Here is a 27,539-nt window from a genome sequence, read left to right as displayed (position 1 = left end):
ACCGCCTGTCCGGTGTCCTGGCTGGTACCCTGATGGACGATTGCTCATGGGAGATAACTCTTTCAAGACTAGACACTCAATTCGTCGGAACTCGCATCCAACCGTCACCTACAATATGTTTCATTCGTGACCAACTCGTGTTATCCCGGGACGAGCCGAATAGCGAGTTACGGAAAAGGGCGAGTGGGGACGAATGAATATGTTTGTCCCGGAATGAGACGAGTTAATTACGAATGCCAGACAACCGTCGGATTCACTCGGGGCTCACTCAGAAGTGTCGGATCTTCTCGGTCGACCGAGTTTTGCGTGTGGGTTCAGTGGTAAAAAACCCAAACGAACAGTTTTTGTGACGTATTGAAAGGGAAAAAAAGACTTAACGTAACGTGAGTGATATTTATCTGACATTACTAAAACCAGGCGAGGAAATAATGGGCGTCAATAACAGATGCGTATACAGGAAATATGTACCGAAAGAGAAACGAACGTGCTATTTGTAGCACAGAGGGCGGTTCTAGATAGGGGGGGTTAGGGGTCTCTTTCACACACACACACACACACACACACACACACACACACACACACACACACACACACACACACACAAATCAATCCCTCCCCTTTTGAAAACCAAATTTAGTAAAATTTATCTGAGAGATATTTTGATATTTTGGATCCGTCCTTGTGTTGTAATAGGTAATAACGTTGCCTGTGAGTTTGTTAGTTTGTTAATCCGGGCCTGTGGTTAAGCCTTTATTTATTTTTTATTTACAGCGGTGTCGGGTATTACCGAACAAGCGGCTATTACCGAGCACAATTTAATTTTCTCTCAAATCGCTGATCGCGACAGCTATTTATGCGCATACCTTGAAAGAGAAACTTCCTCTTCCGGCAGAACAGCAGTCAGCTTTGAAATGTAAATTTTAAAAAAGAAGACAAAGACCCAACTATTCTGGTCAAACCTGGGTAAACCTGGGATACCACTTTATAAAAATCACATCATAGACTTTGTCGGCCTTACATGGGCTGCACAACCCGACCCAACGTTTACCTTTCAATAGTTCGCCCTTTTCACGAACAAGTCTCATTTAATTAAATACAGCAGAAATAAGGTGGGACATTGTGCTTACCTTTCGGTAATATTTGTACCCGATGCCGCTCTATGCCTATTTCAGTAATGTTCTGACCCGTGGAGATCCGGGGTAGAATAGGTCTTCAGCAACCCATGCTTGCCGTAAAAGGCGACTGTGCTTGTCGTAAGAGGCGACTAATGGGATCGGGTTGTCAGGCTCGCTGACTTGGTTGATGCATGCCATCGTATCCCAATTGTGTGGATCGATGCTCATGATGTCAATCACTGGATTGTCTGGTTCAGATTCGATTATTTACAGACCGCCGTCATATAGCTGTAATATTGCGACGTTGAACAGCAAACAAACAAACAATAATGTTCTACCAATATAATACTGTGATATTTTTAGTCATAAAACAAACGTTAAACTATACAGTAAACTACGTTTATAACGAACATGCTTATAGCGAACTGAGAGACATAAAGAACTTATTTTAGTCCCTGACATTTGCTGTATATAATGGTCACTTTAAGTTCGTTATAACCGTAGTTTATTACTTGCCCGTGAAGAGATCACCCGTTTAATAAACATACAGCTTTATTACACATTGTGTAATACCAAAACGCGTGCATATGTACTCTCGGAACACGTTTCACGAACAAATATTGAAAGCTCTCAACATCCCTTGGCGTATTCAACGACATTGTGTGTGGAGATGATAGATCACTGGGAGGAGCTTATGCACACTCGATGACCCCAGCAACCTTGTTGCTAGGCTGACGTCACGTGGCATTGTTTCGCCGATGGAACTTGCAACAAAATTCCACAATTACGTCATCGGGTATTGTGACGTCATTGTAAACTTTGAGCTGCAAGGCCCCGTTCCACAAGGCGATCGTACTCTAGCGCAACGACAGTCGTTAGTCTAAGTTAAATTATGTGAGTTGTGATAGCCTTAGCACTACGATAATTTTGTAGGACGAACGCCTGAATTCTAAAGGTGGACTATTGTATGATATTAAATTCATACGTTTCAACTTTTGACGTGTTTGAAGTATTATTCTGTTAAACTCAATTGGATTATGCCATTAGGATCGTGTAGGTGTCAGCCTATTTACACTCAACAGTATAATTCTAAAAACATTATAAATGACAAGTAATAAATAAAATACTAAACTCGCTCTCGTGTAAAACCAATTTTATGAAACTCGTGAATAGTTGTGGTATCTGACTCGCTTTCGCTCGTCAGATACCACAACTATTCACTCGTTTCATAAAATTGGTATTACACGGGAGCTCGTTTAGTATTCTATATTTATTAACCTTGCTTGGCAATAACCTCTTTGTCACTACGCAACTAATGTGGTTGCAACAGTGTAAAACGTCACAATAATATCATTGTCCTATTACCACAATAGCCATGACGTAACGTAATCATAAATGACGTCATGTTCCTTATGACGTCATCCATTTATCAACTGGTGGAGTTTTGTCAACGGTAAAGGCAGAATACTCATGATACGTTGTGGCTTCCGTACTTTTCACAAGGTGAGCGAGGCAGGGACTGGAGCCGTTGTTATACAGATTTTCATAAAACCCCTGTATGACCCCGACCCTTTATTGAACTGCAGGGTCAACTGCAGTATTTGGGTCCTTCAGCCCACCCAAGGGTTTTCCCACGAACATTCTCAGACTATCTTTTTTTTCTAATTTTAATTCTGAGGAAGTTCAGGGTTGAATAACTACGGGCCCAGATCTTAGTCAAATAATCGTTTGTTCTTCGGTCCACATGCATTTCACCGTCATACTGATTTAGCGGCATACTACGGCTTGATTATGGGGGGTAAAGCTCAAAATAAGCAAAACAATGACTTCGCATACATTTGCGTGCGTGCGTGCGTGCGTGCGTGCGTGAGTGCGTCCGTACGTGTTCGCGTGATGTTATACCGTTATCAAACCGGCGGAAAGTATCGAGTAAAATTAAAATGGGCACACCTGAGGTACACATTTTAACAAAAACGTTGAGTTTTTTATCTTCTTTGTACAATAAGAATAACAGTTACGCTCGATAGCAAGAATGCAATGTGCCGGACACCTTCCACCATTTTGATAAGGGATCATAATCCCGAGGCAAGAGCCACGAATGTACTAGCCTTTTTATCAAAGTCCTGTTTCCTGTCACAAGTATATGAAAAGTTTAATTACCAAAGTAAATAGAAAATACAAAGTTTTCCTGAAACGTGGCTCCGACGGATGTCACTGATGAGGTTGTGGCACTCCATTATGGAACTTCTATTTTCGAGAACTTTTTCGATGTTGATTTCCAATTACCGACGTTTATGCATCGCTTTAATATTCAATTTCAATGTTAAATCTTTGTAAACCATACAAATGCAAGCGGGAACATTTTTTCTGCTTATTTTGAGTTTTATCGCCCTATTTTTCAAATAGTGATGCTGTCGCGTGCGGCTTGATTAGTAGCATCAAACAAACACGGGGGATTGGTATAAGTATAATGCATGTGTACCCCAAGCTACACTTGAGCATGGAGGGAACATATATCATTTAAGATTGTGAAAAAAATAATCTAAATAAACACAACAATGCATTCACCTTGATCTTAAACAAGATTCATTTTTTTACAATTCTATTTTAGAAAAGATGATACAAAATGAAATATGACTAAATACGTATATGACCATGTAACTAATAATAATTAGGAGATAAACATAGTGTGTTTTCAATGTAGAGCTAGGTTACCTGTAGATTTAACCCCCGAACGCGCAGCGATTGTTAAATTTAACATTTGAAACCTCACGCTGCGCGGGGTTACATCTACAGGTAACCTGGCTCTACATTGAAAACACACTATGTTTATCTCCTAATTATGGGTTACGTGTTCCTGTGCTTGGACCCATTTTGACATATTTCTCACTGCATTCCATTCCCTTACTCAACTATATGTAGAATCTACATTCGTTTTTTGGAGTATCCCGTCTTGAAACAGATATGTATGTCAACATACCAATTGTTTTAATGGGTCAAATTCTAATGGTGTTAGTCAAGCGATTAACGGTCTCATTAAGTCGTCGGTCGCGATGGAAATCTTCCCAATCATGATGTACTAGATCTTCGTTCCAGTTCAGATCGGTGCGGTCGGGTAGCCTAGTGGTTAAAGCGTTCGCTCGTCACGCCGAAGACCCGGGTTCGATTTCCGACATGGGTACAATGTGTGAAGCCCATTTCTGGTGTCCCCCGCCGTGATATTGCTGGAATATTGCTAAAAGCGTCGTAAAACCATACTCACTCACTCACTCCAGTTCATCAGTTCAGACAAAGAAAATATATCAGGCCTCAGACCACAATTAATTTCCTCCTTTGCTATCTTCAGTGTCATGACAGCCCACCATAATTATTATCAGTGGTAGGCTGTTCTCCTGTTGCATGCTGACCAACCTGCCACTTGTCACTTAAAACGCAAAGTTTCGGCCAGCATCCACCAGCTCCCTTTGGCAGTAACCACTGTCAACAATGCTCACCGGAAGTTTCTACTTTCGAGCCGAAACACACACAGCGGCCTTCAACTTGGGGTCAAATCATGGGAAGCTGGAATCAAAACCTTCACAGATTGGGGCTAACAAAAAATTGACAGCAAACTACAATGTCTTATCTTTCATTTAAGCTATCACAAGTCACTCCCAAAATATTGCCACAGAGAACAGCCAATTTAAACAGGGCACTATATTCTCCTATTTTCCTTCCGGTTCATGCTAAACTTAGTGGGGATAACTGTGGTCTGAGGCCATAATTATTAAGGAACTGACATCACGTGCGTCCTTTAAATAACCACAACATAAGATCATCCACGTCACAACAGGCGAAGTCAAACCAGGCACACCTGTCCAGACAACAAATTCAGAGCAGGGGGAAATCACCGACCGTCTGTTAGCCTACACAAATATAATTGCACATTGTAACGTCACTGAACGAAGAAAACAAAATGTTTACTCATTGCTGACACTACAGATAACATATCAAATATAAGTTAAAGCCTTGCGATAGATTATCATACCATAATCGAGAGTAAATCTACATCAATAATTTGTAAATCTAAAATCAATTACATCTAATATCCATTGCAGAATGTTGGAAATTCGATCCCTTTCATATGACAATAATACAGAGCTCCAGATAAGCTGCGTATCTGCGTAAAATACGTATCAGAAATGCAGAAAGACGCAGTGAAATGATATTCAAGCGTATCAAATACGCAACGAACATTACAGATACACTACAGAAATAAAACTTGTGCGTATCATCAAAATATTGTGAAGTAACCCTGCCTATTCGATTAGCAAATCAGCAACTTATTTTGAAATTATAAACGGGCATTCCGTCAACCTTGCCAAACTCCACGATGACAGTTACATCATGATCATTTGCCATCACACTTTCTTGTGGAAGTATCGTGGTATTTTTAGTCCTATAAAGCTCTCGAACCCACACGACACCAGTATGCAGGGACAAGATGAATAGTGTTTTTAAATATTTAACTTAAATACCCACATGTGTAAAAACTAGAGGGTAACAGAAATTTGAATACCCAGATAGAATTACTGATACCCAATGATTTTAAAATGCATGGGTAAAATACCCACAACACCAAAAGCTTATCTGGAGCTCTGCTAATATATTCCTTTTTCTGAGATTGACAATGCATATTTGATAATATTTACATATTATCTATACTATTGCTGATCGGTTATCTTAAAGGCCTACAATCACAGCATGTTACATGTAAATTAGACACACGGAAAATACCCATCGGATTGTGGCTTGGTTAAGGGACGTAACTCTGCACAGACAGACGTGTCTGAATCAATAAGCACAACATCCACCAGTAAGTTGCTGACAGACCGAGGATCATAGCCTTTGCGTATCCGCGAAAGCCCACCCTTCGGATCGTGGCTTGGTTAAGGGACGTGACTCCACAAACACCCGTGTCTACTTCCTAAATGTATAACAAACATTGACCTTTACTTTGGACTGTTACTTCTTTTTTTAATAAATACCGTATTCGACTTAATAAGCGCCCAGGATGCGCTCAATATTAGAAATAGGGAGCTCTTATTAGAATATTAATGTTTTTAGCCTGAAAAGTTTATATACGACAGATATATTTTCCCAGGATTTAATTGCCCATAATTAAGGGTGCATATAACACACAAGTGCGTATTATACACGAATAAATAAGTCTTGTGTGCATTGATCAATCGGAAGGGGTGCTAATTGGGATTGTTCACTAGCCAATATATTAACAAATATCGCCGTGGGCGCTTATTAGAGCGGGGCGCTTATTACGTCGAATACGGTAAACAATATAGATAATAAGTGTTCCAAACATCTACACCTGTGTTTGTATGTAGATGCTTAATCCGCACGGTAGCGTACTGATTACCATATTCACGATAGGAAGACGTTTCTGTGCTGTTTAACGCCGCTCTACATGTATATTACGATCGCCTGTAAATAATCAAATCTGGACCAGACAATCCAGTGATCGATATCGTGAGCAGCGATCCACGCCGTCTGGGTTTGTTTGTTTGTTTAACGCCGCACTCAGCAATATTCCAGCCATATGACGACGGTCTGTAAATAATCGAGTCTGGACCAGACAATCCAGTGATTGACATCGTGAGCATCGGTCCACGCCGTTGGGAGCCTAACCACCCGTTCGTCACTTCTTACGACAAGCAAAGTCGCCTTTTACGGCAAGCATGGGTTGCTGAAGACCTGTTCTACCCAGGATCTTCACGGGGCGGTCGGGTAGCCTAGTGGCTAATGCGTTCGCTCGTCACGCCGAAGACCCGGGTTCGATTCCCGACATGGTTGCAATGTGTGAACCCCATTTCTGGTGTCCCCAGCCATGATATTGCTGGAATATTGCTAAAAGCGGGGTAAAACCATACTCACTCACTCATCACCTTGGCTTTATTTCGTGATGTTTGGTATCTGAGATATGTTTGTAACTGTAGCGGTATTCATGAAAGATCTTACCCATAAAGATCCGGGCTGGATCACAGTTTTTATGTTTTACTTGAGTCAATTCACAAAGCCAGGACTGTTATGTACCAGACTAGACCTTCATGTTTATTTATAGTAACCATTGAGGATATATATACTGTATATTAAATAATGCTGTGGTGTTGATAGTTCAGTTTATGCTTGATATTGTAAATAAATCGTTTTAAGTAGTGTTTTATTGTTATTGTACGCAGTTGCAGTCATGTATTCGGCTTTAGTTACAACCTGAATACACATGAGTCATGCGTTCATAGTGGGGTCCGTTCTTGTCGTAAGAGGCGACTATGCTTGTCGTAAGAGGCGACTATGCTTGTCGTAAGAGGCGACCATAAGAGGCGACTCTGCTTGTCGTAAGAGGCGACTATGCTTGTCGTAAGGGGCGACTCTGCTTGTCGTAAAAGGCGACTATGCTTGTCGTAAGAGCCGACTATGCTTGTCGTAAGAGGTGACTAGCGGGATAGGGTGGTCAGGCTCGCTGGCTTGGTTGATGTACGTCATCGTATCCCAATCGCGTAGATCGATGCTCATGACGTCAATCACTGGATTGTCTGTTCCAGACTAGATTATTTACAGACCATCGCCATAAAGCTGGAACATTGCTGAGTGCGGCGTAAAATAACACCCCCCCCCAAAAAAAAAAAAAATCCAAAAAAATCATAGCAGCGGTACGCCGCAATTTGCTGTGCAGGGTTGCGTCCCTTAGACACGTCATAAACCTTTGATTTTTGGTTCAAATCCTGGACAACTGGAATACTGTAAAAAAGGCGTTAAACCTAACTCAACAGAAACAGAGTTACGTATTTGCATAAAGTACGAACAAAAAAAAGCCTCAACCAAATAAAGTCCTTACGTACTAATACGCATGCGATAATTATTTAAAAAACATTGTGTGCAATTTACCTTCATGTGCATGTAGGTGTCATAAGGTTTCCCCTACCCCCAGGTGTGGTGTAATTTCCTATACTTTGCCCCGAACTACTCCATTTGCATGCTACATTTCTGATCACTACCACAACCACTGTGACCACTACCACTGTGACCACTACCACTACCACTGTGACCACTACCACTACCACTACCACTGCCACTACCACTGTGACCACTACCACTACCACTGTGACCACTACCACTACCACTACCACTGCCAGTGTGATCACTACCACTACCACTGCCAATGTGATCACTACCACTACCACTGTGACCACTACCACTGCCACTGTGACCACTACCACTGTGACCACTGTGACCACTACCACTACCACTGTGACCACTACCACTACCACTGTGACCACTACCACTACCACTACCACTGTGACCACTACCACTGCCACTGCCACTACCACTGTGACCACTACCACTACCACTGTGACCACTACCACTACCACTGTGACCACTACCACTACCACTACCACTGCCACTACCACTGTGACCACTGCCACTACCACTGTGACCACTACCACTACCACTGTGACCACTACCACTACCACTACCACTGCCACTGTGACCACTACCACTACCACTGTGACCACTACCACTACCACTGTGACCACTACCACTACCACTGCCACTGTGACCACTACCACTACCACTGTGACCACTACCACTACCACTACCACTGCCACTGTGATCACTACCACTACCACTACCACTGCCACTACCACTGTGACCACTACCACTACCACTGTGACCACTACCACTACCACTACCACTACCACTGCCACTGTGACCACTACCACTACCACTGTGACCACTACCACTACCACTACCACTGCCACTGTGACCACTACCACTACCACTGTGACCACTACCACTGTGACCACTACCACTACCACTACCACTGCCACTGCCACTGCCACTGCCACTACCACTGTGAACACTACCACTACCACTGCCACTGTGACCACTACCACTACCACTACCAATATCACTGTGACCACTACCACTACCACTGTCACCACTACACTGTGACCACTACAAATACCACTGCATGGTCGCCTTTAACGGCAAGCATGGGTTGCCGAAGACCTATTCTATCCCGTATCTTCACGGGTGTCGAAGCTATAATGTAGTCCGATAACCCAAACAGCACTTCTCGTACAGAGCAATACTCACTCACCCACTCACTCACTCAAACATAGGCCCAGTTACGACAGACAAGACAAGACATGCTCCACGTGCTCATTCAACGGTAGACCGAATAAATGCTATCGATGTGACATACTATCTCAGCAGGTGACCCTGTAAAGGCTCAGCGTCCCATCACATCTGGGTATTAAAATAGATACATAGAGAGCGAAATAAGACACGAGGCGAGAACTAGGAAAGGTATGTTGTGAATGTAGGTTCTGGTGAAATAATAACCGATTGTTATAATAAACCTTATCTTTATAGTACATAATATGCACATAATACACTGCTGCGGGCGTGTTGAAGAGCCTATATATTATTACACCCAATAAGCTGTCATTTATTCTACAATCTGTATATAGTTTATTGTTTATATTGTGATTAAATACTTTATTCACCTGATAATGTCAAATTGACTGAGCGAGAGAGATATCACCGCTTTAGCAATATTCCAGCAATATCACGGCAGGGGGCGCCAAATATGGGCTTCACACAATGTACCCATGTGGAGAATCGAACTTGGGTCTTCGGCGTGACGAGCGAACGCTTTAACCACTCGGCTACCCGACTGCCCTGAAAATATCAATTATCAAAACTTTTAGATTGCCTCAAAAGCTATTGACCAGTAAGAATATGCATAAACATATCATCTTTGGCTTCTCTTTTCAAATATCATATCACCTTTGTTTGTTTGTTCGTTTGTTTGTTTGTTCTTCTTCCCTGCAGTGTGTCATTGTACGATAAACAACGACCACGAGTCGTTTATTTCTTATATGAGATATCATCATTTTGTACAACCTTTTAATAAAGTGTCCACGCTTTGAAAACATGTACCCGTATTTAAATAATGATAACTCCCGGTATACAATCCGACCTCGGCAATGTCGGACAACTCCATTTTATGTACAGGGGTGTTTCATTTATTTCTTATATGAGATATCATCATTTTGTACAACCTTTTTTATAAACTGTCCACGCTTTAAGAACATGTACCCGTATTTACATAATGATAACTCCCGGAATACAATCCGACATCGGCAATGTCGGACAACTCCGTTTTATGTACAGGGGTATCGGGGGGGGGGGGGTAAATTTGGTATTCTCACAATCTGCACGTCGATTATCTGTACCTTTTTTCTCAATACCAACTGTCATATCTCTCCCACCTTTTGAGTCGATGTTCGGCCATTGCGCTCATCTGCATTGTCCAGCTACATCTATGTGGAACAACTCACAAGAGACTTACTTCCCTCTTAAGAATAACGTCCTCCAATGTACGACGTCATCAAGACCCATGGCAAGACGTTTTCACGTTTATTACGGAATTACAGATATCTTGAATTGTTTTAAAGATATCTTGAATTGAATTGAAGATATCGTGAATTGAATTGAAGATATCGTGAATTGAATTGAAGATATCTTAAATACAGATAATATCTGCAATAACATTTAAGATATCACGAGATGAATTAAGGATATGGTGAAGCTTATTACTGATATCTTGAAAAGAATTGATATCCTAAATTCGATTAATGATGTCAAAATTTGATTTAAAGATATCAAAAAGTCATGTTTTGTTATGATGTCAGTAATTCAATTCCTGATATCTTAAAACTAAATACAGATATCAATAATTAATTATTGATATCTTCAAATGTTGCCATTATTAAAGACATCCGCTTTTTTACAGGACTCTTCAAATACTTCCGTCTGTTAAGTACTGTAGGTAATGTTTAATGGTAATTGTTTAATGATATCTTAAACACATTCAGAGATATCACGAAATATTTTGTTGATATCACGATAACATTTGAAGATATCAGTAATTGTAATTTGGATATCAGAAATGAATTCAATATATCTTTAATTAGTTTTGATATCTTAAACACATTATTGATATATTTTATATGAAATACCGATATCTTTAAAACAATTAAGATATCAGTAATTCCGTAATATACACGTAATATATATGTATGTAAAAACGGCTTGCCATGTTGTCACGTAGCTATCTGTCCAGTTACAGCTATTCGGAACAACTAACTAGAGACTTCCCTCTCTAAAATAACGTCATCAAGTTGTAATGTATGTAATCTCCAGAAATGACGTCATGATGGAACAATGTTTTATCGTGAAATAAACCACGCTTCGTCCTTCATTGTTCTTAGCGATTTATCGCGTAGCTATGCGGAACAACTTACAAGAGACGTCCCTCTCTAAAACAAGGCCGTCCAAGAGACTTTCCTCTCTAAAACAAGGCCGTCCAAGAGACTTCCCTCTCTAATTTAAAACAAGGCCGTCCAAGAGACTTCCCTCTCTAAAACAAGGCCGTCCAAGAGACTTTCCTCTCTAAAACAAGGCCGTCCAAGAGACTTCCCTCTCTAAAACAAGGCCGTCCAAGAGACTTTCCTCTCTAAAACAAGGCCGTCCAAGAGACTTCCCTCTCTAAAACAAGGCCGTCTAAGAGACTTTCCTCTCTAAAATACGTCGTCCAACATACGACGTCATCAAGTTGCGAGAGCATGTTATCTCCAGAAATGACGTCATGTTAGAACAATGTTTTATTTATTATGAAATAAACCACGCTTCGTCCTTCATTGTTCTTAGCGATTTATCGCGTAGCTATCTTATATTACTGAATACCTACTGAGTTTGATAGTGAGTGAGTTTGTTGTTTAACGTCGCACTCAGCAATATTCCAGCTTTATGACAGCGGTCTGTAAATAATCGAGTCTGGACCAGACAATCAAGTGATTGACATCATGAGCATCGATCCAAGCGATTGGGATCGATCACATGCATCAACCAAGTCAGCGAGTCTGACCACCCTGTCCCGTTAGTTGCCTCTTGCGACAAGCTTAGTCGCCTTTTACAGCAAGCATGGGTTGGTGAAGTCCCCGGATCTTCACGGGTCGAATACCTGTTGAACATCAGAGCAAAAGGCATAACCATAACCAGTCTCGATTATCAGCGTAAACAGGTTCCAACTGGCGTAAAAAATTATAAATTTAATTATATGAAGACATAACTGAAGGTCAGCGAAGACACCAGGTGGTCGCGAAAAGGTTAAACATGTCCTGCGCATGCCCAACCGGAAGTACTCGCCACTGACACAACTTGCATTTGTGCCATATGAGCGTTTGTTGGGGCTGTCACACCAACTCGCTCATATGACACCTGGTTCAGATACTCTCTGGAATGTTGGCACGGCACTCCTTGGCATACGAGTGTGATGACATGGTTTTTGACATAATTATATATTATGTCCTGTATGTGGGATAAAGACGCGTGCATGACTGTCGCGAGGAGTCAGGTATACGCAGACGATGTCAACTCTCCTGAAGGGAAAATAACATGTATAGGGAATAAAGAAAATTACGGGTAGAACCTTTTTCTCTCCCCGTGCAGATTAAGGGTGGAATAGGTCACTATAGCACTCATTCCTTCTCTCCCCCTGTAGTATAGGGGTGGAATAGGTCACTAGCTCTCCTTCCTTCTCTCCCCGTGCAGTATACGGGTGGAATAGGTCCTCAGTACCCCTTCTTTCTCCCCCCGTGCAGTATACGGGTGGAATAGGTCCTCAGTACCCCTTCTTTCTCCCCCCGTGCAGTATACGGGTGGAATAGGTCCTCAGTACCCCTTCCTTCTCTCCCCGTGCAGTATACGGGTGGAATAGGTCCTCAGTACCCTTCCTTCTCCCCCGGTGCAGTATACGGGTGGAATAGGTCCTCAGTACCCTTCCTTCTCCCCCCGTGCAGTATACGGGTGGAATAGGTCCTCAGTACCCTTCCTTCTCTCCCTGTGCAGTATACGGGTGGAATAGGTCCTTGGTACCCCTTCCTTCTCTCCCCGTGCGGTATACGGGTGGAATAGGTCCTCAGTACCCTTCCTTCTCCCCCCGTGCCGTATACGGGTGGAATAGGTCCTCAGTACCCTTCCTTCTCTCCCCGTGCGGTATACGGGTGGAATAGGTCCTCAGTACCCTTCCTTCTCCCCCCGTGCCGTATACGGGTGGAATAGGTCCTCAGTACCCTTCCTTCTCTCCCTGTGCAGTATACGGGTGGAATAGGTCCTAATTGGTACCCCTTCCTTCTCTCCCCGTGCGGTATACGGGTGGAATGGGTCCTCAGTACCCTTCCTTCTCTCCCTGTGCAGCATACGGGTGGAATAGGTCCTTGGTACCCCTTCCTTCTCTCCCCGTGCGGTATACGGGTGGAATAGGTCCTCAGTACCCTTCCTTCTCTCCCTGTGCAGTATACGGGTGGAATAGGTCCTTGGTACCCCTTCCTTCTCTCCCCGTGCGGTATACGGGTGGAATAGGTCCTCAGTACCCTTCCTTCTCCCCCCGTGCCGTATACGGGTGGAATAGGTCCTCAGTACCCTTCCTTCTCTCCCTGTGCAGTATACGGGTGGAATAGGTCCTAATTGGTACCCCTTCCTTCTCTCCCCGTGCGGTATACGGGTGGAATGGGTCCTCAGTACCCTTCCTTCTCTCCCTGTGCAGTATACGGGTGGAATAGGTCCTTGGTACCCCTTCCTTCTCTCCCCGTGCGGTATACGGGTGGAATAGGTCCTCAGTACCCTTCCTTCTCTCCCTGTGCAGTATACGGGTGGAATAGGTCCTTGGTACCCCTTCCTTCTCTCCCCGTGCGGTATACGGGTGGAATAGGTCCTCAGTACCCCTTCCTTCTCTCCCGGTGCAGTATAGGGGTAGAATAGGTCCTTGGAACCCCTTCCTTCTCTCCCCGTGCGGTATACGGGTGGAATAGGTCCTCAGTACCCTTCCTTCTCTCCCCGTGCAGTATACGGGTGGAATAGGTCCTCATTACCCCTTCCTTCTCTCCCCGTGCAGTATACGGGTGGAATAGGTCCTCAGTACCCCTTCCTTCTCTCCCCGTGCAGTATACGGGTGGAATAGGTCCTCAGTACCTCTTCCTTCTCTCCCCATACCCCTGTCTCTGATATGTCACTATTCCTTTTCATGATATCAGTTGAGAATTACTGATATCAATATTAATAAAACATATCACGAATACAATTAAGTAAAAATGGTTTACCATTATTCCCCGCTGTTATATAGCTGTAATATTGATGACCACGGATAAACTCCCTATCTTTAAGCTAAATATTTCCATTTCAAAACAATACCGTCCATAATTCCATTTCTAATTAAAATTCTCTGCAGACAGGTCCCTATACAGAAGTGCACAAAGAATAAATTAGAGATTGGTAAAATCCGTTAGACTAATTTGCTAGTTTAAATAATAAGTAAATGATAGAGTTAAAAATGAAATGCTTGTTTAAAAATACCCGTATCCATGTGACCATGGCGAAAAGGATTCTTTTATTTTCATTCCGAACACATGAAAAAGGACGAGTGTTATACGTACACTAGTTCGGGGCCGTAATAAATTTGCCTCCCATATTTGGCACTCACTGCTGAGCCCCGAACAATGCATAGTTAGCAGACACTCAGTTGTCTGCTGTCGGCTGTCATTCGAAGTTGGACTTATCGTGACTGCTAGAAAAGGTGACAATCAATATTTTTCATAGCTGAAATGGAATTTAGATAATCGTTAAGATTATGTATCGTAAATGTTCACTGTATGAAAAATAGGTTGGCATGTTTCCCACAAATTAACGAAATATCGAGTCTAGATACAGGCTATCAACCGCGTTGTTTCAATCAGCATCGGTCAGCGTATGAAGAAATTCTCGCCGCTTTTAATGAGAGTTTGTACATGATATAATAAGCTAGGTATTGTGTGAATTTGTTACCACGAACATAGTCTTTGTCAGTACCAAGCATGTGCCAGTTAGAGATACAATGTTGAATGTTTGATTGATTCATCGCATAATCAGCAGAACACATTTCCTCCATTCGACCTTGTAGAGCTTTCTCGCTTGGAGTTTAACAAAGCATGCATTCGTCGTTAGAGATGCATGGAAACCCGAACGACTGGGGGTAGCTATTTAATCGTATCTACCCTGTCTGTATTCACAGTGACCCATTTAATTCATAAATACCACCAAAGATATGCTGTTTGACAGGTGAGAGCGGCAAAGGCGAGCTGACATTTGACGATATCTGACATGCTATTTACCTAAAACCTCAAAGCAATGCGTGAAGTAATATTTCTGTGATCGAACAAAAAGACAGCTTCGTATTCTATCAATTATTTCTTTATAACCGTCTATGTTCAGAAATCATAGATAAATTATCAGATTCGTATAATATTATCTCCCAACTAGGCATGAATGTCGTTATGATGTCAAGGTCAGATTTGTTTTTAGGAGAATATCTTCTCAAGGTCGTTTCCGTGCACGTGGTGACATTGTGGCTGAAAGGGCATGTTATATCATATTAAGCAATATATATTTTACGTATTTTGATCTGCTAATTACCTTTAAGACAAATCTCCAAATAATCGACGACGACTTCTGTCAAAAGGAGGCAATGGCATCGAAAGGGAATAGCCAGGTAGTTATGACAATCTCATCTGTAAACGTTAGGCAACTTTGTTGACAGAGGTCGTGTTTGTACTTGGGACATGGCTGAGGTCAATCGGGATGTTGTCAGTCGTGCCAACCAGCTTTTGTTTGACTGTCAACTTAGATTTAATGTTACACACCAATAAAGCACTTGATGATACCAAATCGAAATCACAGTCAGTGCATCATCAGATCATCATCACTCTCTGGCTATTATCAGTTTGACAATCATTACGTCGATGGTAATACATGTAATTATTGCAACATCTTGTGGATGTGGCTGCCATATTTCATAACTCAGAATCTCCTTATACTTAAAATATAGTTTGTAGCCCAAGATGTATTACCTGCATTCAATACATGTAGGAAGTATTAGATTAAGACCACATGGAGCATTGACATATTGATTCAACTTACAACAATTCAGGGATAATTCTAGTAGGGCTGGGGCGAGTCCAAATTTACTACACGGGTACCCACCCTACTATTACCCGACCCTACCCATGTACCCACTGTAAGTTTCTAAAGTTAGGTACAAAATGTCTGATTCGGATAAGTTTGCCCATAGTCTTTGCACAATGTGTGTTGATACATGTATATAACAATCTGGGGGTGGGGCCTTGTGCTTTTAGCCCCTAAATTTGAAAAAGGACCACATTTTCAAATATGATGGGTCATTTTAACATTGTGCTGTATGGGCAAGTGTGGGTGTACCTCTGGAATATTTGAAATTTTCACACAAAGGGCCTAGTCAAAATTATAAGAGTGAACCCTGACAATTCTCTGCATGGAGGCCTCAGAATCAAGGACTCTGGATTGGCCTCATGTGGACCTGTTGGTCTTGTGTTGGGGTGGAAAAGCCGAGTGTTCTAGCTATTATATATATGTGCATTAGTCATGTTAACATCTTTTTGGTATAACACTACAAATGACAAAAAAAGTAATGAAATGTTTTGAAGAGGATATGTAGAAACTCTCCACCCTTGTTAGTTATCTGGTTATACATGTAGTAGCAATGCCCTGAGGTTTAGACTCGAAAGTTAGTGAACAATGTATAAAATGTTCCATGCTTCACTTCAGGGGTAGAAACTAACATATTTAAACCACTAGTCTGTATAATTATAACATATAGCAAAACCTTTAAAACTGGCAAATTTCAACTTGTCCTTATGATACCTTAACTATTGGGCAGTTTGGCAAGGACGACAAGAATAGTGCCAATTTCTAACGCTGCACTTGATTCAATGGGGCACGGGTGGCCCAGTTGTCTAAAGTGTCGTGATTCGTTGTGCAGAGTTGTGTCCCTCGGGCACGCCAGAAATCTATGATTGTGGGTTTGAATCCCAGTTCGCCCCGATTATGTTTAAAAATTTGTCAGCACCATACCCGTGCTCGTGGGTTTCACCGAGGTGGTAAACGTCTGAGACCTGCATCACTTCAGGCTTTCCTCCCACATTAAGCTGACACGCCATGATATAACTGGGATACTGTTAAAAGCGGTGATAAACCCAACTCACTCACTCACTCGATTCAAATATTTCAAACTTGTTTACAAATCTGAAAACACAAAATGTTTACTGACATTGTAAAAGTTGTCAGTTATGTTCTGAAGCCCTCTCTTTACGTGAAGACAGACATGACGTCATTCAGGAATGCTAAGACATCACCCATGATATCATGATACAGAGCATGACAACATTTGAGAAAATATGTTGCACAAAATTGTCAGTGAAATGCTAGTCAACTCTACAAAGCCATAACATTTACCGTATTCAACTAGTAAGCGCCCAAGCCACTCTCAAAATTAGAAATAGGTGACTCTTATAAGGATGTGATTTTGGTGGGGAAAAAACACCAAAGTTGAAAGACAAATTTCGTGGTTTATGCCTACAGCCTGAAATGTTTATATACAACAGATATATTTTTCCAGAATTTAATTGCCCATAAGTGTGCGAGTGCATATTATACACGAGTAAATAAGTCTTTTGTACATTGATCAATCGGAAGGGGTGCTAATTGGGATTGTTCACTAGCCAATATATTAGTAAATATTGCCGTGGGCGCTTATTAGAGCGGGGCGCTTATTATGTCGAATACGGAAGTACCCGTGAAGATCCGGGGTAGAATAGGTCTTCAGCAACCCATGCTTGCCGTAAAAGCGACAATGTTCGTCGTAAGAGGCAACTAACAGGATCAGGTGGTCAGGCTCGCTGACTTGGTTGATGCATGTCATTGTACATGTTGTATCCAAATTGCGTGGAGCGATGCTCATGTCAACAATCACTGCATTTTCTGGTCCAGGCTTGATTATTTACAGACCGCAGTCATATCGCTGGAATATTGCTGAGTGCGGCGTTAAACAACAAACAATACATAACATTAGTAATTAATATATAACGATTAACATGAATTGGGAATTTGTTTTATTCCAATGCATCTGGGATTTGTTTTTAACATTTGAAGCCGACTTGGGCCCAATTATCAGTCTCAGATCAGGTCTAGATAAATCCATGTGACATCACATGCTATACTCCCCCTGTGAAATATTGCTTAAAGTTTCGTAAAACCATACGCAGCCTCACTCTCACAATCACCCACTCCTTGATAACTACCAGGTTAGGAGAGAATGTGGCAAAAAAAATAAAAATTGCTTGAAGTAAATATTGATGAAACTTGATCTTTAATTAATATGGTATCCATTGCTTCAAGGCGAATGGCATGTTTTTAATATTTTGGATTGAGAGAACAGATACTTTTAAAAAAATGGGGCGATCGGGTAGCCTAGTGGTATAAGCGCTCGCTCGTCACGCCGAAGACCCAGGTTCGATTTTTGACATGGGTACAATGTGTGAAGCCCATTTCTGGTGTTCCCCGCCGTGATATTGCTGGAATATTGCTTAAAGCGGCGTAAAACCATACTCACTCACTCACTCACTCACTTTTAAAAAAAAGTGTTCTTACACAGTGACAAGTCCGAAAGAACTTCAAGGCCCATTCTGCAATAGAAATTAACAGTTTTGGTCCACTTGTCATAATGACAACAAAAGGCGAAACCTTTGAAAAAAGCAAATTTCTACTAGTCCTCATGATACCTTAACTATTGGGCAGTTTGGCAAGGACTATAGATTTAGTGCCAATTTCTATCATTGCCTTGAACAACATCTTCCAACCAATCAGATTGCAGGACACGCTCCCATTCATTTTACGACCCATGAAGATCCGGGGTAGAATAGGTCTTCAGCAACCCATGCTTGCCGTAAAAGGCGACTATGCTTGTCGTAAAAGGCGACTAACGGGATCGGGTGGTCAGGCTCACTGATTGGTTGATGCATGTCACCGATCCCAATTGCGTGGATCGATGCTCATGATATTAATCACTGGGTTGTCATGTCCAGACTTGATTGTTTTACAGACCGCCGTCATATAGCTGGAATATTACTGAGTGCGGCGTTAAACAACAAACAAACTCTTATGCACATGATGCAAGCAGTTCTTGTGACTGGCAGATGTTGACCACACAGGAAACACTGAGAAGCTCTATCGCCAAAGCTAATGCCACAGATTCGCTGCATGATGCTTCAAATCTTACCGATACATTGATTGTTTATTTCTGCAGATGGCACAACAGCTAGCTAAGCCAGGAGCATCAGGCCTGTTGCCACGGATACCATCACGATCAGGGAAACTAGGAGCTGTAAGTACTTAGTTCATGACCTTGACCTCTTTGCTTCCCAGAGGAAGTTGCGTTCATGACATCCTTTTGTTTCCCCCCAGAGGAATTTGTGACATTTTGTGTAATTAATATGAAGTGGAATCTGTCTCAACTGTACTTGGGGGATTGAAAAGATGGTTCGCTAGAATTGATGAACAGGTATACATTAAGTTACACTGCTCAAAAGATGTTAAGGAATACAAGATTCTTTCATGTTACTACAGTTAATCTGTCACGATACCTGATTCTTTCATATTACTATAAATAATCTACAGTAATAGGGGGCACGGGTGGCCCAGTCGTCTAAGGCGCAGCGATTCGCTGTGCAGAGTTGCGTCCCTTGGGCACGCCAGAAACCTATGATTGTGGGTTCGAATCCCGGTTCGCCACAATTATGTTTCTAGGTTTGTCAGCACCATAAGCCTGCTCGTGGGTTTCACCGAAGTGGTAAACGTCTAAGACCTGCATCACTTCGGGCTTTCCTCCCACATGAAACTGACACGTCACGATATAACTGGAATACTGTTAAAAGGGGCGTTAAACCCAACTCACTCACTCACTCACTCACCCACTCACTCACTCACTCACACTGAACTCTACTTGTGTGTGACTGGGAATAAATGTCTGGTTTAGACAGCTTTCGGGATCAGACAGAAATCTGATTTTAGTGAAGAGTTACATGACTTAGTATCTCTCCTGAAATGAAACAACAAGATCGAAGATCTGTGTACATGTACAATGATATTTATTTCAATAAACAAATGCTGACTACAACTGAATGCTGAACCCGGAGCTCCAGATAAGATATGCAATATGATAGGGGTGAAACAATACGATACGTATCACGATACATAGGTCATGATATGATATGTATCGCAATACACATATTTATGTCAAATCGCTTGGAAACTTCTGGACAATAAATATTTCAGAACAGGTTCAAAAGGAAAAGCTAGCTGTCGACACATGTTCGTAATGGCTTTTTTTAGTAGCGAACTTGAAACACCAATTAAAAGACATTTTCCTTTATCTGACTGATAAAAATGCCAGGGGCCATTAAACGAGTAGTAAGTAATTAATTAAAGTAATATTATTGTAAACACAAATAATACATCAAGCATCAAGACTAAATAAAATGCTGTAAAATGCATTTGTTGAAACAGCATGGTTTGAAATTAAGGCTACTTTTGTGCATCTGTCAGTGTGAGTTACTACTGCAGTTAAATTAGTACTTTGAAAAAACCGGGCATAGGTTCCTCGCACTTGGTTGTCAGCGGGGTCTAGGAGCAATACTGCCATAAACCCCCCCCAAATTGAGTTTTTACTCTAGGGTTTCTATTTTAACTGGGTTATTACATTTGTCATTGGGCAACCAATATTTGTTTCACCCATCTATTCATAACTCTGTTGGGTTGTTCCCCAAAAGAGTGAACATTTTAAGATTTTAAAAAAATTAAATAATGTTTTAGATGTATATAACCATGATAACTGTTTTAAATTTATAGGCTTGACTCGGAAAGTAAATTACAGTAGAACATGGATATAACGAACTACAAGGGACCGGAGAAACCAGTTCGTTATATACGTTGTTCGTAATATACGTTTTTGCTCGGAAATGTCCGCCATCTTGGCCAAAGCAAAACACAATACACACATACGCGTTTATACACGTTTCCTCCCACATCTACCGGTGATTCAGTTAAAAAGTACCCAATGATACATCTTCAAAACATTTTGATCCAATTGTAGGATCAATGTTTGTTTTACAGACAAGATTGGTCCAAATTACATGGACATGTAAGATTAACATAATGCAATTGTCAGTGACACTTAACACTGAGTGAGATTTCTCAGTTCACTATGTAGGCGTCACTAATTATTGGTAGATGGGCCTTGTCGGTGATCAGATATCAGTTCACTATATCAGTTCACTATATCCGTTCGTTCGCTGTAGAGAGTTTGTTATGTACGTAAATTATTATATATTATAATATATTGGAGATAAATCGGGGTTTTTTTTTAACAGTTCATTGTATCCGTTTGTTCACTCTATCTGTGTTCTGCAGCTCTTAATTGTGTTTCGGTAGCTCTTTTCTACGCATGCTGAAAAAGCTTCATTGGGTATTTACACATGCTGTTCTTATACATTTAAGTTTTTCATTTAATGCATGCGTTTCTGTACGCAAGTTAATTGAAAGCAATTGGGTTTTGAATATTTTTGGGGTCGTTTTTTTACGCAAATACGCTGCTTATCTATACCTCTGATAACAGACAAGCTGACTTGATAATATTGAAAAATATACTGTATTGATTCGCCTATCACAGATGTTTTGTTCAACAACAAAAATAGATTTATAAGGTACTTTATTTGCCGGTCCACAGAGACTGTCAGTCCATGAATTAACGGACCAAGCCTTAGCTTCATAAGCTTACGTGTTATTACCAGTAAATAGAAACACTGATGTAATATCTACATGTTATGAACAATAATAAGGACACGGTGCTGAACACGGATTGAGAGCAGGACGATGGCATTTGTTATTAACATTCTCAGAATGACGCAAATCTTTATTTGAGCATTTCATTGGTCATTAGAAAGGCTATTTATCAATCAGAAAAAAGGATACAAACCAAACATATTTACGATCCAGAAGTTAACTCAAAAGTCGGAATAAGTTTTAAGTGAAAAGTGATTTTGTAAAAGGAGTAAGACATCATGCCTAGCTTATGCACCCTAAGGGCCAACGATATCCAGTTTTGATGTGTCAGTGCTGCAGAAACACAGCCTAGATCTAACCCTGGGAAAGAATGCGAACTAAAAATTAAATAATTGATTGTTTTGAATACCTGTACATTTTGTACTGGCAGTATTTGTAAACAGGGAGACACATCAGTCAGTTCGGTGTGGTGTGGTGTGGTGTGGTGTGAGATAACGGCGGCCTGACATGTGTGTCAGGGCCCATACCATTGGTGATGTGGCCTTGCATTGCACGCAGTGACAACTTGACTTGGCATTCTACCATTGGGTCGACAGGTGCAGAAGGAGTGTTGTTCGATACTGGCCACTTGGGGAAGGTGCAATGATGGATGGAAGTGTGAAGGATGGTTGTGTGATGAATGTAAGTGTGATGGATGGTTGTGTGATTGGTGGTTGTGGGTTGGATGGTAGTGTGATGGGTAGGGCTGTTACGATTCACTCGCGTATTCTGTGAATCGAACCGTATCCATTCATGAATTGAATTCGTTATTCGTGGTCACTAGAATCAAATATTCATGAATATGCAGTCATGTACATTTACATACCCTGACCCTTAAAATATCGATAAGAACATGTTATATGCATAGATTTCATCAGTGATAGTATTTTAGTCACTGGTCATTGTCGCATTTGAGCAAACACTAGTACCTTGGTCAGTGAAGTATATTAAAGTATAATAAATTAATAATTAACAAACCATGTAAAATAATTTTTTTTGTTAATGTTTCACTGAATATCATAAATAATACATCAACTGCTGACTTGTTATTATTCGTGAATATATATTCGTATTCGTTACCCTATATTCATTATACGTATCGTATTCGCCTTATAGTGTATTCTTTGCAGCCCTAGTGATGGGTGGCTGTGTGATGGATGGTAGTGTGATGGATGGTTCTGTGATGGATGGTGCAGTGGTATAGATGGTAGTGTGGTAGATGGTTGTGTGATGGATGGTAGTGTGATGGATGGTAGTGTGATGGATGGTTGTGTGATGGATGATTCTGTGATGGATGATAGTGTGATGGATGGTAGTGTGATGGATGATTCTGTGATGGATGGTTGTGTGATGGATGGTGCAGTGGTAGATGGTAGTGTGATGGATGGTAGTGTGATGGATGGTAGTGTGATGGATGGTAGTGTGATGGATGGTGCAGTTGTAGATGGTAGTGTGATGGATGGTTGTTTGATGGATGGTGAAGTGGTAGATGGTAGTGTGATGGATGGTAGTGTGATGGATGGTGCAGTTGTAGATGGTAGTGTGATGGATGGTTGTGTGATGGATGGTGCAGTGGTAGATGGTTGTGTGATGGATGGTTGTGTGATGGATGGTAGTGTGATGGATGATGCAGTGGTAGATGGTAGTGTGATGGATGGTAGTGTGATGGATGGTAGTGTGATGGATGGTGGAGTGGTATAGATGGTAGTGTGGTGGATGGTTGTGTGGTGGATGGTAGTGTGATGGATGGTGCAGTTGTAGATGGTAGTGTGATGGATGGTTGTGTGATGGATGGTGCAGTTGTAGATGGTAGTGTGATGGATGGTTGTGTGATGGATGGTGCAGTTGTAGATGGTAGTGTGATGGATGGTTGTGTGATGGATGGTTGTGTGGTTGATGGTGCAGTGGTAGATGGTAGTGTGATGGATGGTGCAGTTGTAGATGGTAGTGTGATGGATGGTTGTGTGATGGATGGTGCAGTGGTAGATGGTAGTATGATGGATGGTAGTGTGATGGATGGTAGTGTGATGGATGGTTGTGTGATGGATGGTAGTGTGATGGATGGTAGTGTGATGGATGATGCAGTGGTAGATGGTAGTGTGATGGATGGTAGTGTGATGGATGGTGCAGTGGTATAGATGGTAGTGTGGTGGATGGTTGTGTGGTGGATGGTAGTGTGATGGATGGTAGTGTGATGGATGGTAGTGTTGTTGATGGTTGTGTGGTGGATGGTAGTGTGATGGATGGTAGTGTGATGGATGGTTGTGTGATGGATGGTAGTGTGATGGATGGTTGTGTAATGGATGGTAGTGTGATGGATGGTAGTGTGGTTGATGGTGCAGTGGTAGATGGTAGTGTGATGGATGGTAGTGTGGCTGATGGTGCAGTTGTAGATGGTAGTGTGATGGATGGTAGTGTGATGTATGGTACAGTGGTAGATGGTAGTGTGATGGATGGTAGTGTGATTGGAGGGCTTACGCTGAAGCAGTCAGTTGGAAAACACTGAATACAACTGCATGTAACAGGATACCCTGTCCTTGCCCGACACTGTCAAAACAATCCAGAGGTGACCTTCACCATGTTCACAAGCATTTCACAGGGAAGGATGTTTGTGGGGCGTTCCAACCTGAGTGTTCATGTACAGGGAAGGGTGTTGGGGGTGTGGTTAGTTAATGTAGAGTGGAAATGTTGGAGGGGTGTTTATGTTTATGTTTTTTTTGGTTTTGTAGTTTGTTATTTAACGCCGCGCTCAGTGACATTCCAGCTTTTTTATGTCAGTTTGTAAATAATCGAGTCTGGACCAGACAATCCAGTGATTGACATCATGAGTATTGTTTCACGTAATTGGGATACGATGACATCAACCAAGTCAGCTTGCCTGACCACTCGATCCCGTTGGTCACTTTTCAGCGAAATCGTATGCGAAGTGATCGGTCGATCGCACAACTCACCGTTATTTACAGCAACCATAGTCAGATTACCACTATTGATGCCTTGAAACGAACTGTAGTTGCAAGAGAATGGATACACATACCATAAATGCCATACCTTGACTTGTTAAAAGTCATATTTGAGGCAATTTGACCAGTGAATGTCAAGATAACATTTGCACAGCTGATTGCTATTTCAGGCTCAGTTTACATGAAAATCCACACGTAATCTTAATTTCTGCATATATAAAGAGCAGGAAATTCAATTTAAATGGTAAATGATCATGTCTAGCCATGTTTTATATCAAATTTCAAATTTTTGTTGACCAAGTTTGTTATACCTGTTCATTCACCTAAATTTGCTGAAGGGATGGGGTTTTTTAAAGTGCGTAACACTCGCTAAAATAGATTTTATACTATGAAACACAAACAACTTCTATTCTTATCTTTTTTTTAAACTCTAAAAACGTGCAATGTAGATCATGTTAGGTAGGCAGAGCATGTATACGGTTTTGTTGGTCATCTATTCCCGATGACTCCACCTCGGTCAAACCGCTGATCGTCTGTCAATTATTTGGATCCCGAAGACAGCATTGTCGTGAAGGATCACTGTATTTCATGTTTATTGTCCCATGCACATGATGCAAGGATTTACCTGAACCTTCACATTCCTGATGAGATCCCTTGGACACGCCAGAAACCAATGATTGTGGGTTCAAATCCTGGTTAGCCCCGATTATGTCTCTAGGTTTGTCACCTGTGCTCGTGGATTTCACCGAAGTGGTAAACGTCTGAGACCTGCATCACTTCGGGCTTTCCCCCCACATTAAGCTGACACGCCGTGATATAACTGGAACACTGTTAATTATGGCGTTAAACACAACTCACTCACTCACTCCTGGTGAGAATTGGTCCTCAGCAACCTATTCTGGTCATAAGAGGTGACCAGGTGGATCGATTGTTATGTGTCATCGTACCCGGATGATGTGGATTGTTGCTCCGAATAATTGCACTCATTCGCAGGGGTCCAGTAACCGTCATATGCGCCGGACATGTCCGATTGGGAATCTCAAATGTCCGGTTTAAAATATTGCTTACCGGACATTTAAATTTTTCTGTCCGGACATTTTAAAAAGTATTGTCCGGACATTCTTAAATTTTGACCGGACATGATCAACAGTTAGGACTGAGCAATTTCTGTCTGCAGTTGTGACACAATGAAGATTATCTACACTGACAAGCTTTGTTTGTTTTGATTGCTGTAAATACATCGTACCTAGAATGATAGTCCAATCGGTCAATCACTGTAATAGGCAATAAACTGAGTTGACACTGATTAATCGAGGATTTATTACTGAGAACATCTTGTTAATTTGAGTAAAATGTGTTTACAACTGTACATAAATACCTTGCATCATCGATGTACCTCATTATCCTCGCAATGCTACGATACGTAACCTCAGACAAGAAGCGAAAGCGTGACGACAGCCAGTCAACCGATGCAGATCAGTCGAGCGGATCTGCTAAACCCTCAAAGTCTGAATGATCATTTTGTAAGTCGTGGCTAACGACTTTCACTTGGTTTACATACAATGAGGATTTGAAGATTTTATTGTTTTCAGTAGCTAGTCGTATATTGAATCTTGATTGACCGCCATTTTGCTTTCTGTGACGATCGATATCAAATTTTTTATGGTCAATAATTAAGTAGAGATGAAAAAGTATTCAAATAACTATTGCTATCAACGAGAGTTTAGGATTTATGGTTATATTATCTGTCTTGTTTTTAAATAATCTTTATTTTAAAAAAAACACTTTTCCCGTGAGGTCACGTGATAACCAAATATGGGATAATAATCTCGATCCAAATGTTACAACGCGTACTCTTGAGCAGACTCATGAATATTAATTAGACCGTTCACAACGTTGACAGATCGTTATTATAACAGAAACAAACGTATGTTTTCCATGTATATCTAAAATGATATTATTTGTTATTAATTGTCTGGTGAATTAAACAATTTAAATTGAAACAATTCATAATTCATCATATTATGAATACGTAACAACTTGTAATTTGTGTGTAAAAAGTCGTACTAAAACACGCTGTTTGAAGGGGGCGTGGCATATATATATTTTGTGTGTATGGCGTTAGGGCCGGGATGGGTTATTCGGGTAATCGGGTCGGGTGGGTACTGAGCAGGACCCGGGTACCCACAGGACTACCCGGACCCATGGTTGGTCACATGATATATGTTTTTATGACAAAAACTATCTAGAATTCTATGGTTACACTACAAGTCACTAATGTTCGCATTTGGTGTCTGACTATGTACGCATTCCTTATGATGTTTATATGTTTAAATATAAATAAGGCTTCAGTCAACTTCAGTGTATGCCTGACCAGATCGTTTTTACGTGTATCTAAATACATTTTGCCAGGGCTCGGTCAAACTGTTCCCAATCAGACATTTTGTACCCAACTCTTGAGACCTACAGTGGGTACCCAGGTATTGTAGGGTTATAGCAGGATACCCGGGTAGTAAATTTGGACTTGTCCAGGCCCTATATAGCATGCATAAATGCAAGTATTGTGATGCAGGAATATTTATCTAGGGGTCATAGGGATAGTAACATAGGCATCTAT

At 41.3% G+C, this 27,539-nt stretch overlaps 1 protein-coding gene and 1 pseudogene across 6 annotated transcripts in view; one reads left to right on the top strand and one right to left on the bottom strand.

The window, feature by feature from the left end:
• Positions 1-253: 253 nt before the first annotated feature.
• The window catches only part of LOC139461178 (pyruvate kinase PKM-like), a 72,256-nt gene continuing 44,970 nt past the window's right edge, over positions 254-27,539 (top strand). For 4 of the 6 annotated variants that reach the window (XM_071242765.1, XM_071242762.1, XM_071242761.1 and 1 more), the window contains exons 1-2: positions 15,613-15,762; positions 19,390-19,467. In XM_071242765.1, the coding sequence (XP_071098866.1) occupies positions 15,739-15,762; positions 19,390-19,467 (102 nt within the window). In that variant the 5' untranslated portion in view covers positions 15,613-15,738. Of the gene's footprint in view, positions 384-14,726; positions 14,812-15,612; positions 15,763-19,389; positions 19,468-27,539 lie in introns of those variants that run through there. The other 2 variants (XM_071242764.1, XM_071242763.1) reach the window with 2 other exon arrangements.
• Positions 23,039-25,008, bottom strand: LOC139461271 (uncharacterized PPE family protein PPE24-like; annotated as a pseudogene).

This window comes from Haliotis cracherodii, unplaced genomic scaffold, assembly GCF_022045235.1.
Source record: "Haliotis cracherodii isolate W230 unplaced genomic scaffold, xgHalCrac1.p SCAF_14, whole genome shotgun sequence".
Taxonomy (NCBI): Eukaryota; Metazoa; Mollusca; class Gastropoda; order Lepetellida; family Haliotidae; genus Haliotis; species Haliotis cracherodii.
Note: the sequence above shows the minus strand (reverse complement) of the source record. Positions and strands in the feature narration are given on the sequence as shown.